At 49.6% G+C, this 17476-nt stretch overlaps 1 protein-coding gene across 6 annotated transcripts in view; it reads left to right on the top strand.

The window, feature by feature from the left end:
* The first annotated feature begins 351 nt into the window (after positions 1-351).
* CELF6 (CUGBP Elav-like family member 6) overlaps positions 352-17476 on the top strand; it is a 32149-nt gene continuing 15024 nt past the window's right edge. For all 6 annotated transcript variants that reach the window (XM_067029301.1, XM_067029302.1, XM_067029303.1 and 3 more), the window contains exons 1-3: positions 352-909; positions 4872-4954; positions 13999-14047. In XM_067029301.1, the coding sequence (XP_066885402.1) occupies positions 648-909; positions 4872-4954; positions 13999-14047 (394 nt within the window). In that variant the 5' untranslated portion in view covers positions 352-647. The remainder of the gene's footprint in view (positions 910-4871; positions 4955-13998; positions 14048-17476) is intronic.

Below are 17476 nucleotides of genomic sequence, written 5' to 3'. Positions count from 1 at the left end.
GGAAACGCTCCAGTGATTGGAGGTGTGTGTGCTTGTGTGTGCCGGTGTGTGAGGAGGGGGTTAGCTCTGACTCCCGCAGACATCACCACGCATGACGAAGCTACTTCCCCTCACGCGGTCCAAGGCGCACACGCGCGATCCACGGCCACGCCTGCACACTCTCAACACACACAGGGTAACCGAGGGTCCGGTTGCCATGGCGAGCAGGAGCGCGAGAGCCCTGCCGCCCCGCCCGCCCCCGGCCGAGCCCGGTCAACTCCATCTCTGATTGGCCGCTGCTTCCTCATTATGCAAATCATTTGCGTAGACCCGGCGGCCAGCTGCCTTACGTCATCAAACACGGGGGCTGGGGCTCGGGGCTCAGCTCGGGGAGAGCTCGGGCGGGAGCCCAGAGAGCGAGACGCGGGGACCTGAAGCCAGACCCCAGCATCCCGCCGCTTCGGCCCGGGCCTGCCCCGCCCCCTGCCCCGCCCTTTTCCAGCCCGCCCCACCCTTTCTACGCCCCTCCATTCGGACCCCGCCCCCGGTGCAGCCCCCCCGCCCTCGCTGCCCGGGTCTCGCCCCCTCCCCCCCTGGCCCTCGCCACCGGTCCAGGGAGGGGACGGCGGGACAGACGGGACAGGCGGGAGGGCGGACTGGGCGGGGATATGGCCGCGGCGCCCGGAGGGTCTGCGCCGCCCGCCGGCCCCGGCCCGCGCCTGGGTTTCAGCACCGCGGACAGCGGCGTCGGCATGAGCGGGCTAAACCCGGGTCCTGCCGTGCCCATGAAGGACCACGACGCCATCAAGCTCTTCGTGGGGCAGATCCCGAGGGGCTTGGACGAGCAGGACCTCAAGCCGCTGTTCGAGGAGTTCGGCCGCATCTACGAGCTGACGGTGCTGAAGGACCGGCTCACCGGCCTCCACAAAGGTGCGCGGGGTCAGCCCAGCCCAGCCCAGCCCAGCCCAGCCCTGCCCAGCCCTGCCCAGCCCCATTCCGATTAGAGTGCGGCCCAGCCCAAATCCCAGCCTCAATCCCAGCCCCAACCCTAGCCCTACCTAGAGCCAATCCAACACCAGTCTAATACCAGCCCACTTCAGCCCTGTCTTCTTCCCAGATCACAGAACCCCCAACCCAGAATTTTCTCTCTGACATCCTCCCTCTGATCATCATTCTGGTCCCAACATGTACTCCACTCTAACCTCCAACTCCCTACCCTTCACGTCTCACACCCCAACACTCCTCGCCTTTCAGCTGGACTTCCCTCTATCCCTCCCATCAGACATCTCAAACCCTGGAATTTGGAAACTTATTCCACCTTCTAGGTCTCTGACACCTTCAATCTCCCAAACTCTGGAGCCAATCATTCCTGAACCACCGTCCCTCCACCCCCATCTGGTGCCACCCGACTCAGGCCTAACCACCTTCACACACATTTTGGGCTTGCACCCCTCACTCTGGCCTCCAAGACCAGTCAACCCCCAGAACCTTCTTTTGATTCACACTGCCAACCTAAAATCTCACAGACCCAAACTCTCCCCTTCTTCAGAACCCATGCTTGTCTAAGTCACAAAATCCAATTCCCCTCCCAGGAGGCTCTCAGCACCAAATTCCGCCTTCATGCTTAACAATAGCCCCAATCTCTCCTACTCCCATCCAGAATCCCAACACTGTCTTCCTTTTCTGATTTGAGTCCAGAACTCTGATATCAGCTGGGAACTCTAGCCACCTTGCGCCCCCTCATCTCAGGTTTCTTCTCAGCTGAACCTACACTTCTTTTACCCTCTAATCTTCCCACTCCTGTGACACATATTTGTCCCTTCCCAATCCTCTTTATGGTCTCCTGCTCTCCCTCCCTCACAGGGTGGTCCTGGACCAGAGCCTGTGGACCAGAGCCTCAGGGTGGGTCAGGTTGAAGAGGCAGAAAGGGGTCTTCTCCCTGCCCTTGCTAGAGAGAGACACACCACGGTCCTGTCCAGCCACACCCCTTTCCTCCTGTAGGAATAGGGAGGAGGCTTGTTTACATGCAGAAAAGTCTGTCCAGGCTGGGCTGGCATAAGAGAGCCAGAGACACATGTCATACGTGGGCAGGGGAAAGAAATTATTTGAGAAGAAACACCTTTTTCTCTCCCCACCTTCACTATGCTGCAGTTTCAGGGTTTGGGGAGTGGGGGGAGGGTCCCCAACTATCCTCCATGATCTTTCCAGGAGAGAAGTGGTGGGCCCTGGGTAACAGCTAAACGTACTTTCCTAAGGGCTAAGAGCTGGAATCAGGCTGCCACCTTTTCAACTCAGAGGCTTTGAAGAGTTCCTAGGCACACTAACATAGAGGCTCCAGGAAAATGCCCATAGAAGATCGGGGAGCAGCTATGAAGCAGTGTATCTTCCACCCTCCTGGGTGGGGTCATTTTTAGAGGGGCATGAACTGACAAGACCACACCATCCAGATTCCTTCTAACACAGTCCAGCTGCCCAGCTGTACACCCATCCATAGCAATTTATTTTCTTATTTTCTAGACATTTATTTCAGTATGTAAGTACAAGCTAATCTTTCTGAGCCATCTGTACAGTAAGGGAAGTGTATAGAATACCTTTAATTCTCACTCAAACACCATCAGTCTCTGAACTGTTCCCTCATCCTTTCTCTCTACACTTAGTTCTAATTCTGTTTTTTTTTCATTCATCTGTCCTTCAAGCCATGCTTCTCTGTCTTTTTATCCCTCCATTCTTCCACTCCCTATCCCAGATAGTCACGCAGGGCTCCTTTAGGCAGCAACTAGGCCCTCGAGCCTTTCTGAGAGGGCCCCAGCCCTGCCCAGTTCTGACGTCAGCTAATATGGCTTAGTGGCAGTAGATGGAGCAGAGATGTAAGTGGAATCAGGTGTTTGGTGATTTATCCCCAAATCAACCCACAGCTCTTGAAGGCGGGGTTGCCTTGCAAGATCACTGGGGAGGGTCTCCAAGTCAACATATTCTTCACCTTCTCCCCAGCAACAGCGATGTCCAAAAGCCAGAGTGACTCGTTTTCTTTTTGATGGCTGAATACCACGGGGGACAGCCACAGTGCTTTGAAAACAAGCTCAGCCTAGGAGTTTGGAGATGCCAAACCCTATCCTGCCACTTGTATACTCTCTGGGCTTCAGTTTCCTTATTGATATGATAAGAGTTTGTCCCAGGAGTCCTCAAGGTCACTTTAACCCAATGAATGGCAGATATCTGCCCACCTTAAGAGGGCAACCACATAGGAGACATTGGAGCAAATGTTCCCATTTGCCTTTGAAGTCTGCTGAGGTCTAAGTGGAAAACTGCACCAAGCTCCTAATGGCTTCGCACATCCACTTTCTCTTCCTTCAGTCTTTTTCCTTCCTACACTCAGAAGGCTGTTTTTGAAAACACAGACCTAATGTCACAACCCTTTAGTGGCTCTCCACTGTTCTTAGAAAAAAGTTCAAAATCCAGACTGAGGTTATAGATGAGCTGATCCCTGCATACCTCATTGGCCACTCTGCCCCTAAGTTACCAATCTCCAACCATACTAGCCTTCCATCCATTTCCCCAACACGCTGAATTCTTCACTCAGTCATCATATGTATTATTCTCTCTGCTTGAAATAATCGTCACACTTTTTGGTTTTGGGGGGTTTTGTTTTTGTTTTTGTTTTTGTTTTGCGGTACGCGGGCCTCTCACTGTTGTGGCCTCTCCCGTTGCGGAGCACAGGCTCCGGACGCGCAGGCTCAGCGGCCATGGCTCACGGGCCCAGCCGCTCCGCGGCATGTGGGATCTTCCCAGACCAGGGCATGAACCCGTATCCCCTGCATCGGCAGGCGGACTCTCAACCACTGCGCCACCAGGGAAGCCCCCTGGCCACACTTTGTTACCTCATTAACACCCGTTTGCTATTGAGAATTCAGGGTGTTCTTTGAGACATTCCTCAACCTTGTGGAGTTAGATACATCCCCCTCATGATCCTTTACATGATCCCCCTGAGGGCAGGAAATGTATCTGTCTTGTTGCCACTTTACATTCAAGCCGTCATAATGTCCCACCATAATAAATATTCAATAAATCTTTTCTGAATGAGTGAGTGCTCAATGACTTTTGGAAAGGAAGAAACTTGCCCTGTGCTTCCTAGCAGGCTACAGGTTCTGAGGCTGGACAAAGAGGGGGTAGGACTGATCCTTTGGCTCAACCCCGACTCCTTCTCTTCCCTGTATCTACTGGTTCTTTTAGAGAAGTCAAATTTGGGGCACAATAACTATTTAAGAGGCCCTATCTTGAAGTCCTGGGAGAGCTGACATATCAAGTTCCTTGGATAGGATTGGAAGTCCCTAGAAGCTCCTACCTATAGGACACCCTTAAACCAGTCCCATCTTCCAAGCCTCAAAATTATCCCTTCCTCAGACTCAAACTAGGAGGAGGTGTTAGGAAGGAGTTCTGGGGTCCTGGGGTCCCAACCTTTCTCCTCCCATCTGAAACTGAGTTGGGAAGGAATTGAGGCTGATTCTGAGAGACGTTGGGAGTATGAATCCAAAATGGAAAGGGGAAGCTGAGGTTAAAGCTGAAGGCAAAGCTGCTTAGGGAGGTCTAACCCTAACAGGATTTATGGCTGGAGTGGGGAGGGGAGATGTGGGATTGTATTAGCATGTGACTGGGTGTGGGTACACATGTTCCGTAGGCAAGAGGCCACAAGAAATTGAGAAGGAGCCAGAGCCTGGGACACAGGCACACGAAGCCCCTCCCTTCAGAGAAGGTGGGAGGCAGAGAAGCCTTCTCAGAAGTAGTGTCCTTGTTTAAAGGAGAGTGGCCTTGAGTTTGTCAACTTAATGAGGTCTTTCCAGGAAGAGTATCTTGGGGTTTCAGGAAACCCCCTGAGCCAGCCTCTTCCTCCCCAGGCTGTGCCTTCCTCACCTACTGCGCCCGGGACTCTGCTCTCAAGGCCCAGAGTGCACTGCACGAGCAGAAGACCCTGCCAGGGGTAAGTCCACCAGGGTTGGCGGGGGGTAATCACCTCAGGCTGGGGACATGCCCTATGTGCATGCCAAAGCAGCATATAGGGGCTGGGCTGGGATCAGGAACTAGAAGAAGAGTCGTCTTTCCAGGAGAGGACTTACCTGTACCCTTAACAGCTACAGGTTATGTGTTATGTTCAGTCTTCAGATCCAAAGAAATGGGCTTAAGACTCTTGGGCTAAGTGTACCACACCCATATTTAGGAAAGGCATTACTGTTGTGAGCTATGCTAGAGTTTGTCCATGTTAGCTAAAATCATGATTTTAGGTGTCATTTGTCACTGGTGTGAGCATATATTCAGATACATGGAGGAGAGTCTCTGCTGGTCTGGTATCCCACTTCCTCCAGTTCTAGGGTCCTTGATGGCACTTCCCTCTGGTCCTCTTCCTGTAATGTTTTTTGGGGTGTCTTGACTCACCAAGATTGCTTTCCCTCCACACCCCAAACACTTAGCTAAAGTTAAGAGAGACCTGATTCCACAGGCAGCTAGGCTACTGTGTATCAATGGCACTTGATATGGCCTTGGCTAATGGCTAATCACTGGACAAAAGGCAAAGTGGGACCTACTATGGAAGGAAGAAAGTGGTGATTGTTAGGAACTAGTGTGGGTTCACCAAGAGCAAGTCATACTACACAACCTCATTCTTTCTTGTCCAAGGAGTGATGTGTCTAGAACAAGAACGCTATTCAAATGTCCTGGGCAGGCCAGACCTGGGACTCATATCCAGTTCCAGACCTCAGAATTAAGAGGGTCATTGGCCTACCAAAAAGAGACTAGGATGGGATGGGGACATAAAATATATTATGGAATGATAATTTGAAGAATTGGGGATATTTAGCTGGAGAAAATAGGGTTTAGTGGGGGCTGCAATAGGGAGGCATCATAACATAATAATTAAGAATACTAGTTTTTTGAGACTCACAGACTGGATTTGAATCCCAGCTCTGCCATTTACCACTTCTCTGTCTTCAGATACATTATTAGAAAATTTCCTCATCTATAAAGATGGGTTATACTAACACTTAGCTCACTGGGCTATTGTGAGGATTAACTGAGGCTTAGCAAGTGCCTGGCACAGAGTAAGATCTTGATACATATTACTGTTGGGGTGGGTAACTGCTTTCAGGTCCTGAAAAGGGATTTCATTTCCTATGGGTGGCCTCACAATGCAGGAGCAGGAGCAGTGGGGTATAAACAACAGATGCACTAATTTCAGCTCAGTGTAAAGAAGTCATTTCTTTGAATTGGAGCTCTCCAGCAATAAGACAGGCTTTACTTAGAGCTGATCAGGCTGTCATTGGGGTGTCAGATCCTAGAACCAATCCTTGTAATTGAAGGAACTTGAGCCTCGCTCTTGAAGACTCAGTGTCAAGTAACACTAACTTATCACCCTCGCCAGTACACTGTACGCAGGCTCTGGAGTCAGACAGACCTGGATGTCGATCCAGGCCCTACCACTCACTAACTGTATGACCCTGAGCAAGTCTTTACCTCTCTAAGCCTAAGCTTCCTCATCTGTGAAATTGAACTTGTAGGGTTGTTGTAATAATTAAATGAACTAAGTCGTCATGTAAAGTGCTTAACACAGATCTTGGCAGACAATAAGTACTCAATACAGGTTAGCTGGTGGTGGTAGTAGTAGTAGTAGTAGTAGTAGTAACAGCAGCATTACTAGGAGTAATAGTAGAAGTCATTACTCATCCAACCTTGGGAGTAAATGACTTCTGTCACTAGAATTGAGTCAATGATATGAACGGTAACACTCCATGTGGGAAACATCATGGTAAAGGTGCAGAGACAAGAAGAACAGATGGGTGTGAAATGAGGCTGGGAATGTAGAGGAGGGGCCCCCCATGTGAGCAGGGGCCAGACCAGAGAGAAGATCCACAGAGGGCAGTGGCTGAAGAAGAAGATTTGAACTCCAGGCTGAGGGGTTTTGACTTTATCCTGAAAGCCAATGGAAGGCACTGAAAAAATTAAGATGAACTTTGGGAGAACAAATCTCCTCCTCAGGGACTTCCCTGGTGGTCCAGTGGGTAAGAATCCATCTTGCAATGCAGGGGATGCCAGTTCAATCCCTGGTCGGGGAACTAAGATCCCACATGCCGTGGGGCAACCAAGCCTGCACGCCACAGCTAGAGAGAAGCCCGTGCACCAGAACGAAGAGCCTGCGCACTGCAACGAAAGAGCGTTTGTGCCGCAACTAAGACCCGATGCAGCCAATAAATAAATAAATAAATGTTAAAAAAAAAAATCCCCTCCTCAACCAGCCACAGGGCTCCACAAGAGACGGGGTACCTAGGGTACTCTATGTATGAGGCTGAGGGCACCTGAGGTAAGGACAGTGAAGCCCTATACTACTGGGACAATTTCTGGGAGAGAAAAGAGAAATAATAATAACTAACATATATTGATACCAGACAGTGTTCCTAGCACTTTACAGGTTCAAATTCATTTAATCCTCTATGAAGAAGGTATTGTTATTGGCATTCCCATTTTATAGATGAGGAAACTGAGTCATAGAAAACAAGTGACTTGCCCAAGGTCATGTAGCTACTAATGGGAAGATGTGGGCTTTGAGTGCAAGTAGTCTGGCTCCAGAACTCATTCACTTAACCACTGCACTGTTACCTGAGCCAAGCTGGTGGCAGACAGGGGTCTAAAGTTCTGGAGGGGATGGTGACTGGTTACATCTGCCCCCTCTCACCCTTTCATCTACAGGCTTCCAACATGGCCTGACTTCCTCTTGTACTGCCAGGATTGGCTTTATTCACCCTCCTCAGCTTAACAAAGTGACAATTAATATTTAATTATTCTCCTAAATGAAAATCGATGGCCCTGTTGGCCAGCCCCAGCAATGGCCGAGTCATCAATCTTTCCTCTGGGCCTGCCAGGGGCAGCAGTAGCTTTAGTCACCTGGCCTCAGGCCCACCAGCATGGAGAAGAGGGTGCCCAGCTTTCTGTAGGCACTGGGTCCTGGGCACACCTGCCATCTGCTGGAGAAGCAGGGACAAGACTTCAATCTGGGCTCTGACTGGAGGCAGGCAGGACTGTCGCTGTAGGACTAGGAAAGGCTGGGTCAAACCTAAAGAGAAAGCTTGAACCGCTAGGAGAAATTTCATGTTATCTGCTGGACTGGGACCTCCCCCTCAGGCCCCCTCCATGAGCTCCCTGCTAATTTCTGTCACCTATCAAAGCTTGACTCCCTACTCAGGACTTCCTTCAAACCTCAGTGGTATGTCCCATCTTCTACAGCTTCTTCCCCATGAAGCTAGAGTTACTTCTTTCAGCTGCACTTTAGGCTCCAGAATCCACCTGAAGAAAGTAAGGCCCAACTTCAGCCTCGCCTTCTGGGATTCAGAAGGTTCCCTCCTGCCCCCGCACTTGTCTCCCTCCATGCTCATGCTCTCCTTTCCCCTGGGCATCCATCCCTTCAAACACCATGAAGGAGGCAGACAAACTGAGTACATTTGCTTTTGCAGGTTGTGCCCTGCATGAAACAGCTTGAGTGGAAAAGGCAAATGGGCTGAAATCCAACCATCCTGTATTGACCAAGCCATGCACATTATCACAGGACTGTGTCAGCCCAGAGAAAGGGGGACATTTTTCCTAATTTGCCCACAGGGTTGCCTTTTTTTTTTTTTTTTTTTTTTTTTTTTTGTGGTACACGGGCCTCTCACTGTTGTAGCCTCTCCCATTGTGGAGCACAGGCTCCAGACGCGCAGGCTCAGCGGCCATGGCTCACGGGCCCAGCCGCTCCGCGGCATGTGGGATCTTCCCGGACCGGGGCACGAACTCGTGTCCCCTGCATCGGCAGGCGGACTCTCAACCACTGCACCACCAGGGAAGCCCACAGGGTTGCCTCTTTGTAACTCACACAAAGGCACTGTATGTGCTAGCAGCTGCCCAGTGCATGAGCTGGCGCCTTTGCCCTCAAGGAGCTTCCAGCCCAGAAATAACTAGTTGCACCTCAGTGGGATTTAACCTCTGGGCACGTAGAAGCATCATCATGGGTGGAGAAGAAGGAGATGCTTCACAGAGGAGATGCTGTCTGAGCTGAATCATGATCACACTTCATCATGTTTGAAGGCCTAGAAACCTAAAAGACAAAAGTGTCTTCTGGAATTCTGGGGAGAGTCAGGGAAAGTGCCCAGCAAAGATGTCTAAGGCTCCAAGTGAATGGAGAATATCATGCATGTTGGGCAGCACGGGAGGCAGGACTAACAGGTTTTGGCTCCCAGTCTTAGGATCTCGGGCTTTACTGGGCGGCTTAAAATGGGGAACTGTGGGTGGATTTCGAGCAGGGAAGAGTGAGGGACTGGTACTGAAAGATCACTTTGGCTACAGTATGAATGCTGGGGTGAAGAGGATGCAATGCTGGAGGCAGATGACCCTCTGGAAACACTTGCTGAGGGCATGTGAGTGATGATACTGGCCTGGAGCTGGGCTTAGGGTAGGAATGGAGAGGAGAGGATGGACTTGAGAACTATTTAGGAAATCCATATAGATTCTAGAACGAATGGGACTTCGCAGTGGGTTGAATTAGAGGAAGGGGGTGAGGTAGAACAAAGTACTGAAAATGATGGTTTCCTTTTTATCTGCCCCACTCTTTCTTGCACCCATGACACCTCTCTTAGACCCATCAGTAGTCCCTCCTTTGGGGGAGGTTCCAATAAGCATTCTTCCCATGGTGAGGGGAAGGGGGCTGAGGGCATGAGTGCTGAGTGGAGGGAAGAGTTGTGATCAGGACAGAAGAGTGTGAAGAGGGCAATGTGGAGCCCAAAGGCAGGAATTTTCAGCAAGTCAGGCAGGGAGAAGGGGTAAGGTCTTGCTTTCCCTGCTGCTTACAGGGGTAGAGGGACTAGGACCCTGTACGTGTCTGTCCTGCCCCTGACCTTCTCCACTCCACTGCTTGGAGCAGGTTGTCCTCTCCTCTTTCTGACATACTCTCCCTTGATTTCCCCTCCAGGGCTGGGCCCTGAAGCAGAAATGTGCCTGGTCTTGGGAAAGTCTCAGGGGAATAGGTGCTCAGCTGAGGGCAACAGCTCCTGTGAGGTCCCATGACAAGTTCTTGGCCAAGGAGGCAATGCCCTCTTTTCTTCAAAGGGGAACAGAGATTACTTGACCCCACTTCCACATCCCTCCCATGGCTGTGGCAGGAACGAGGCAGGGTAGGGTTGCCCAGGTAGCTCATGTGGGCAGCTCTCTTTCTCCTTTAGCCACACAGAACATACCTAAAAACCGGGTGTCCTCCCTAACCACTTCCCAGTGGAGACTGAAGGCCCAGAGCCTGGGGAGCATTACTTTTCCCAACTCTGTCATCACCATCTTGGGCTCCTCCCCTGAGGACTTCCCCTGTACCTCCTAACTCCCAAACTACCAACTTCCCCAACACCTAAGCCATAAGCCTGAGAGTCAGACAAAATGCCCTCCTCTCCCTCAGCCCCCACATCCAATAGAACTTTAGTCCAGTTAGTTCTTCCTGAACATCTCCTGAATCTGTCCATTTTCTTCTGCCCTAGTCCAGGTCACCCTCACCCCTTGCCTGTATCACTGATCCTCCTGCCTCTAATCTTTCCCTTTCCAGTCCTTTCTCTGCATAATGACAGCTCATGGGATCCTTCATAAGACAGATCCCTCCCCTACTTAATATCCTTCCCTGGATCCCTATTGCCTTTGAAATACAACAAAGTCAAAGTTCCTTGTCATGGTTTTCACAACCTGCCCCGATCTGGCCCCTGCCTACCCTTCAATTTCATATCCTTCCATTTAAAACCCACACAAACAAAAACAAACAAACAAACAATTTATTACATCTGGTGCACCTACTAAGATCTTGCCTTTGTCATTTTCACCACACCCCTTCCAGGTGGGATCCTGAGTCCCCTTTTACTAATGTGCATACTGAGGCTCAGAGACATTAAGGAAGTTTTCAGTGATGGAGCCAGGATTTAAACCCACGTCTATCTGACTTGGCAGCAATCTGTACTACCCTAGCTCCCTCGGTGTCAGATGCCCACCAGAAAACCCTTGCTCCTTCAGACTTGCATCTCCCTCTCCATACCCCAGCCACCTGGAGTGTTCAGCCTCCAGCCCCACCTCTCCCACGATCTCCACGTGGCCCAAATGACCCCAGTGCTGCAAGACCCAGCTCAAACACTGCCTCCCCCATGAAACTTTCCCTGAGCCAGCCTCTCCAACTGGAGTCAGCCTCTTCCACAGCACTTTACCTTGCACACCTCCCAAGGTCCTGGTCCCTCTGTGCCTTGTTATTTGTGTTCATGTCTTAAGAACGGAGCTGAGTGACACAATGCAAAAATCATGGACTTCAGTGTCAGGCAGACCTGGAGGCAAATCCCAGCTCAACCACTTACCCACCATGTGATCTTGGACAAGTGATTTAACCCCCCTCAGCCTCAGCTTTCTCATCTATACTATCGGAACAATGGCACTTTCTTGCAGAGTGGTTGGAAGGAATTTAGAGACAATGTATGTAAAGTGCCCCAGGAAGGGCCTGGCACATAGTGGGCTCTCTGGAAATGGTGGCATTATCTTCCCCTCTATACGCCTTTGAGGACAGGGTCCTAGGGTCATCGCTGTCTCCCCTGAAGGGCCCAGCCCAGGCTCTTCACAGAGTTCTGGACATACTGGCAACATGCCCGAGTGGTGGAAAGTCTAGGTGCCCAGCCTCTGAGACCTGGACTCTGCCAGGTCCACGTGGGACATGTATGTACCACCTAATGCCCACTCTCCATCAAACAGTGGTGGAGAAGGGGAGGGTGAAAAGGGACATCCTCCAGAGCACCAATGAGCTCCATCTCCCCAGAAACCCAGCCAGGGAGGCAGCTGCCATGGAAACCACTGCTGTTACATGTGCTCGTCACTCTAGGCTCCAGTGAGAAATTCTTAGGATCTATTTAAGAACTAATAAAATAAGGATGGTCTTGCTCACCCTCACTGCCCCCCACCCCAGGCTTCTACCCTTCTGCCACACTTCTCCCTACCTTTCCTGCTCCCCCACTTCCTGACCCCTTATCCCCTCATTTCCTTCCCATCTCCCCCAGTATTTCTCTCCTTCCTTGCCCCTGTGTAGGTCTCTTACTCTCTCATCATTTCTGTCTTCCTATGTCTCTTCATCTCTCTCTGTGTCTCTGCTCTCCATGGCTCTGTCTCTTGGTCTCTCCTCCACAGTCACAGGTGGCCATGCCCAGGGATGGGTCCTGTCCTCCTGGTCCCTGGTCCAGGCCAGTCCAGACCTGTCCAGCTCGCCCTAATCTCCTTGGATTGATCTGTCACCCCTCTAGACTGCAGCCCGAGTCCTGTCGGTGTCTCGGCCCTCACCCACAGCCTGGTACACTGCAGGTGCTCCACCACCAGCGGGTGGGTGTGTAAGAGCTAATAAGAACCTGAGTCCTGGGAGGGAGGGGGATTGCTCTGGTTCAGGCTTGGCCTGTTTTCCTTTCCTTTCCCTTTTTTTTTAAGCCCTCGCCACTCCCCCTCCCCCAAATTTGATCCAAAGGAAATTGCTCAACTGTGACTGCCAGGGCGTTACTATGGTTACTGGGTAGCACTTGTGGCTATGGCAACAGGAAGCTGCCTGTTGTCTCGGCAACGAGCACACTGGTAGGGGATGGAGTGGCCCGATTGGTGCAGAAGCATTGCATTTCCTGTGGGGAGGGGGTCAGATCATCACCTTCTCAGGCCAGATGGCCATCAGTACCCCTCCCTCCATGAACAGGAAGGCTGCTCTTCTTTCCTTCTGGCACTCAGCTGTCTGCCCCCCAACAATAATTCCTCACATCCTACGCACCCAGCTCTTGGCTGTTTACAAAGACCTTTTGCGTCCCCAATATGTCATGTGATCCCCACAACACCCATGAGAGGAAGGTGAGATGGGGATTCAATCATGAATTCTCTCAGGGTGGTTGGGGGATGGGAGTGGGTGGGGTATACATCGAAGTCACCTAGGAGCATTTACAAATTATACAGTCCCCCAAATTAAGAGTCTGATATGGTTCCCAGGTGATTCTTATCTACCCCTGATCAGGGAACCCCTGAATTAGAAGGTGAAATTGGTTGGTGAGGGAGGGTATGGAGGGAGGAGTCAAGCTGCTTTCCAGGTTTATAGCCTGGATGACTGGAAGGATCAGGTTTGGGCAAAAAGATGAGCTCTGGTTTGGGTGTGTTGAGTGGAAGGTGCCAGTGGACTTTCTAGGCGGGGTGTCCAGCAAGAAGCTGGGCACATGGGTCTGAAGCTCAGGAGGGAGGTACAGGCTGGAGACGCAGAGCTCTGAGTCATCACTGTGGGGACAGGAGCTGAGGCTGTGGGTGTGGATGAGATTAGCCAGGAAGAAAGGGAAGAGTGGGACGAGTAGGGCCAAGGATGGTGCCCTGGAGAACTCCAGCATCCTCAGGGGAAGGGGTCCCAGGGAGGGGACTGAGAGGGTGAGGGTAGAAACTATGGTGACACAGAAGCTTGGGGAAGGTTTTTCTCATTTGACAAGTTGAATCTGAGAGAGGATGACTTATTCGAAGTCATACAACCATTAAATGGCAGAGTTGGGGGTAGATAGCCCTAAATCGGATTCCCATATTGTTTAATCTAAGTGACACATAGAATTATATTCTCAGTTTTAGACGCAGAACACAAATCTGCCCTCCTACCCAATTCCTCGCACCCAAAGCCTTTAAGGAAGTCCAGGAGCCAGAGGGACAGGTCGAACATGGTCCCTACACAGAGCCAAGGCAGGAGACTCTCTTTGACCTCCACAGTCTCTCCTCTGCTTGCCCCTGAGCTTCCTATCGCCTAATCCGTCAGGCTTCAGCACCTGCTAAATTCCTGCCTTTAAGGGAGGAATCTTGGATAAAATCTATAATCCCTGTGTGAGAGTGGTGGGGTGTAGAGTTCAAAGGGGTGAGGGATTAGATCCTGAGGAGTCCAGGGGTGGAGAAGCCGGGGCAGGGCCAGGCAGTCACGCTGACTGGGTGTGTTGGTCCAATGTCTTTCAGATGAATCGTCCCATCCAAGTGAAGCCGGCTGCCAGTGAGGGCCGAGGAGGTAACTTGCCTGCCTGCCGAATCTCAGGGTATCATCCATGTCGGGGACGGTGGGCCCACTTCTGGAGTCAGGCCTACCTAGGGTTTATTACTAGAGCCTCCCTGGGTAAGGGGGGCCAGTAGGGAGGGACCAGATTACTTAGCACCAGACAGCTCAGCCATCCCAGGTCAGACTGAGGAGGGATGGGGTCCCAGCATCCCCAGACCCAGAAGAGGCAGGAGATAGAGGCTGGACATAGAGGAAGGGAGTTCTTGCCACCTTGCCCCTCGAGGGAGTTCATTCCTGTTTTAACAGGTGGAACTTCCAGGTTTGTTTGAAGAACCAGGTTAGAGTTATTCTCCTTTTCCAGATCTTCTGATTACAGAGAACTCAGTCCAGTCTGGGTTGGAGTCACTCATTCCCTTCATTTCATTTGCCTTGGGAAAAAGATGAGGCTCGTAAGACAGATTTTGTAGGCCATATTAAGGAACTGAACTCTAGTTGAGGACCATGGAAAGTCTTCAAAAGTTTTTTTTTTTAGCTGCACTGTTTCCTAGTGCAGAAAGACTAATGCTCCTTAAGAACAGGAGGGCTTGAGAGCCTGTGCTTTTTTTAAAAAAATCTTTATTAGAGTATAATTTCGTTACAATGTTGTGTTAGTTTCTGCCTTATAACAAAGTGATTCAGCTATACATATACATATATCCCCAAATCTCCCATATCTCCTCCCTCTTGCGTCTCCCTCCCTCCCACCCTCCCTATCCCACCCCTCTAGGTGGTCACAAAGCACTGAGATGATCTCCCTGTGCTATGCGGCTGCTTCCCACTAGCTATCTATTTTACATTTGGTAGTGTCCATGCCACTCTCTCACTTTGCCATAGCTTACCCTTCCCCCTCCCCGTGTCCTCAAGTCCATTCTCTACGTCTGCATCTTTATTCCTGCCCTGCCACTAGGTTCATCAGTACAATTATTTTAGATTCCATATATATGCATTAGCATACGGTATTTGTTTTTCTCTTTCTGACTTACTTCACTCTGTATAACAGACTCTAGGTCCATCCGAGCCTGTGCTTTTTGACAACCAGCCGAGTTCTGGCCAGCTTCCATGCTGGAAAAGCAATACTAGCTTCTGGTGTCAGTTCTTGGTGTCTTTGTTGCCCTTGGGTGTTAAATCATTCCAAGAAATCTGCCTGGAGCCCTCCCTGACATTTGCTGAATCTCTCTTAAATAAGACTTTCTCCCCACCTTAGGGAGGTCAGCCATGGCTTTTTATTAGGTAAAAGAAGCTGCCCAAGATCAGGGAGAGAATGGAACCCAATTGACAGACATTTATTGACTCCTAATAATTCTGCACATCCTCTCAGACCTCAGGCTCAGTGTCCACACCTACAAGGGACTCTAGTAGCTACTCTAGTAGCTTCAAAGAACTCCATTGTGGAGTTCTTTCCTCCAAGAAATCCATTCTTCCTCCTTTTAGATGTTCTGATCTTTGGTCTTTGATTCTCCACTTCTGGTCAAGATGTTATCATCCCACTTTGTCTTGAGGAGATATTTCCAAGCTTCCTCCCTCTCCTCCAAACACACATCCTCCTTTTCCATCTCATTCTTTCCAGACTGGTTTTTGAGAAGTTCCAGGCTGCGTACCAAACCTCTGGTTCATTTGTCCCAAGAATTTCTGCTTCTTGGGAAACTGTTAGGCATCAGGGCTAATGTTGGCCATCTTCTCAGCCCTGCCCACAAACACTAGACAGCTGAGAGGTCACCTGAGAGTACTTGAGTGAGCTAAGAAGCAGACAGGTTGGGCTGTCGTTTGTTCAACCATCCAACAAATATCTTTTGAGTAACTTACTCCACATTAGGAATGCAAGGCAGACCTGGCACCTGGCCTCATGGAGCTCTGGAGCTATAGGGGATATAAACAGTAAAACAAAGCTATCATCCAGTGTGATCAGTGCTTTTCAAGTCCTGGGGGATTGAAAAGCATTGGGGAAAACATGGGGCACCTTAGTCTGGGAGGTCAAGGTGGGCTCCCAGAGGTGGTAATATTTAAGCTGAGATCTCAAGGATGAACAAGAAGTAGCCAAACAGAAAAAGGAGAAGCAAGGGAGCAAGTATTTCAGGCACAGGGAAGAGCATGGACAGAGCTCAGAAGAACATAATGCAACTTGGAGTCTGGTTCAGGAACTAAATCCAGGATGCTGTGGGCACACTTGCTGCTTGGAGTCAAACGCCTCTTGCCAGCCTGAGGGCCACTGCCCAAAGGAGGCCTCCACACCAATTATGCTTCTGCTTAGCCTAGTCCAGATGTCTTGGTCATCTGGGCTCCCAGCAGTGGCATCAGCTTTATCATTTGCCTCCCCGTTTTCGTACAGGTTTTTCAGGTATAATATCATTGACATATTCTGTACATATGGCATTTCACCTTTACACCTGTTCAGATTCCAAGCAGCTCAAGAGAGCAGGAAAAGAAAATCTAGCTGAAAAGAGGTCTGCCAGGCAGTAGAATTCATAATTTTAGTAGTTATGTATAACATAGCTATTTCTTGACAAGTGATGGCTTTTTTTTTCTTAACATCTTTACTGGAGTATAATTGCTTTACATTGCTTAAGTGACGGCTTTTAATGAGCATATACTCCAAAGGCATCTATGGATAATCCTTCTTGCAGTTTTGGATAACCATATCCCTCAATTCTTTCGTGTTCCCACTCAAAGTCACCAAATGTTCCCTGATACACATTTGGGAGAGAGGAGGCATATGTACTAAGTCTTGTAAAACAGTTGGGTCTTTACAATTTGCAAGTATTTTACTACTAACTGATCTGTGTTAGATACTAATCAAAATGTGTTTCTTCTCTTCAATACTATTATATATCTCTTCAAAAGTGAGTGCAGCTCTCTGCTGAATTTTAACACAAATTAATGCTTTAGAAACTCAACTTTTAAAATGATATTGAATTTGGTTTTGAAATGTAACATTTGGCACCAATGGAGGACAGCTTGTCCCATTCAAGTCTTATCTCTGTTGTCCCAAACATTCTATAAACCTTCAGAGTTAACGGTCACACCTGCCCTGATACAGTTAAGCCTTTGAGCTTGCATATTTTAAAATTATTCCTGAAATTAAATCCTTTGTTTACAGTTGATTAATAATGATTTTTACATCTGACAAAAATACTGGTATCAATGCAGACATAATCAAGGGGGTATCAAGGCAAATGTAATCTTCCAAAATTTTGCCATTTTTTTCTGGAAGGGATTATTAGATTATTAGATTTTTCTTCCCATAAAACAGGGATCACTGACTCAAATGCTATAGGAGCCAGGTAAGTAACCCTACATGGGTGAGATTGTCATGACATAATGAAAGTTTTCTGTTTTAATTATATTAAATGTTGGCAACTAATTCAGTTTTTAAAAGTGGGCCAGCATTGTGACAGCCTAACTAAA

The sequence above is a fragment of the Kogia breviceps genome, chromosome 3 (genome assembly GCF_026419965.1).
Source record: "Kogia breviceps isolate mKogBre1 chromosome 3, mKogBre1 haplotype 1, whole genome shotgun sequence".
Taxonomy (NCBI): Eukaryota; Metazoa; Chordata; class Mammalia; order Artiodactyla; family Physeteridae; genus Kogia; species Kogia breviceps.
This window is presented reverse-complemented; position numbering and strand designations above follow the sequence as displayed.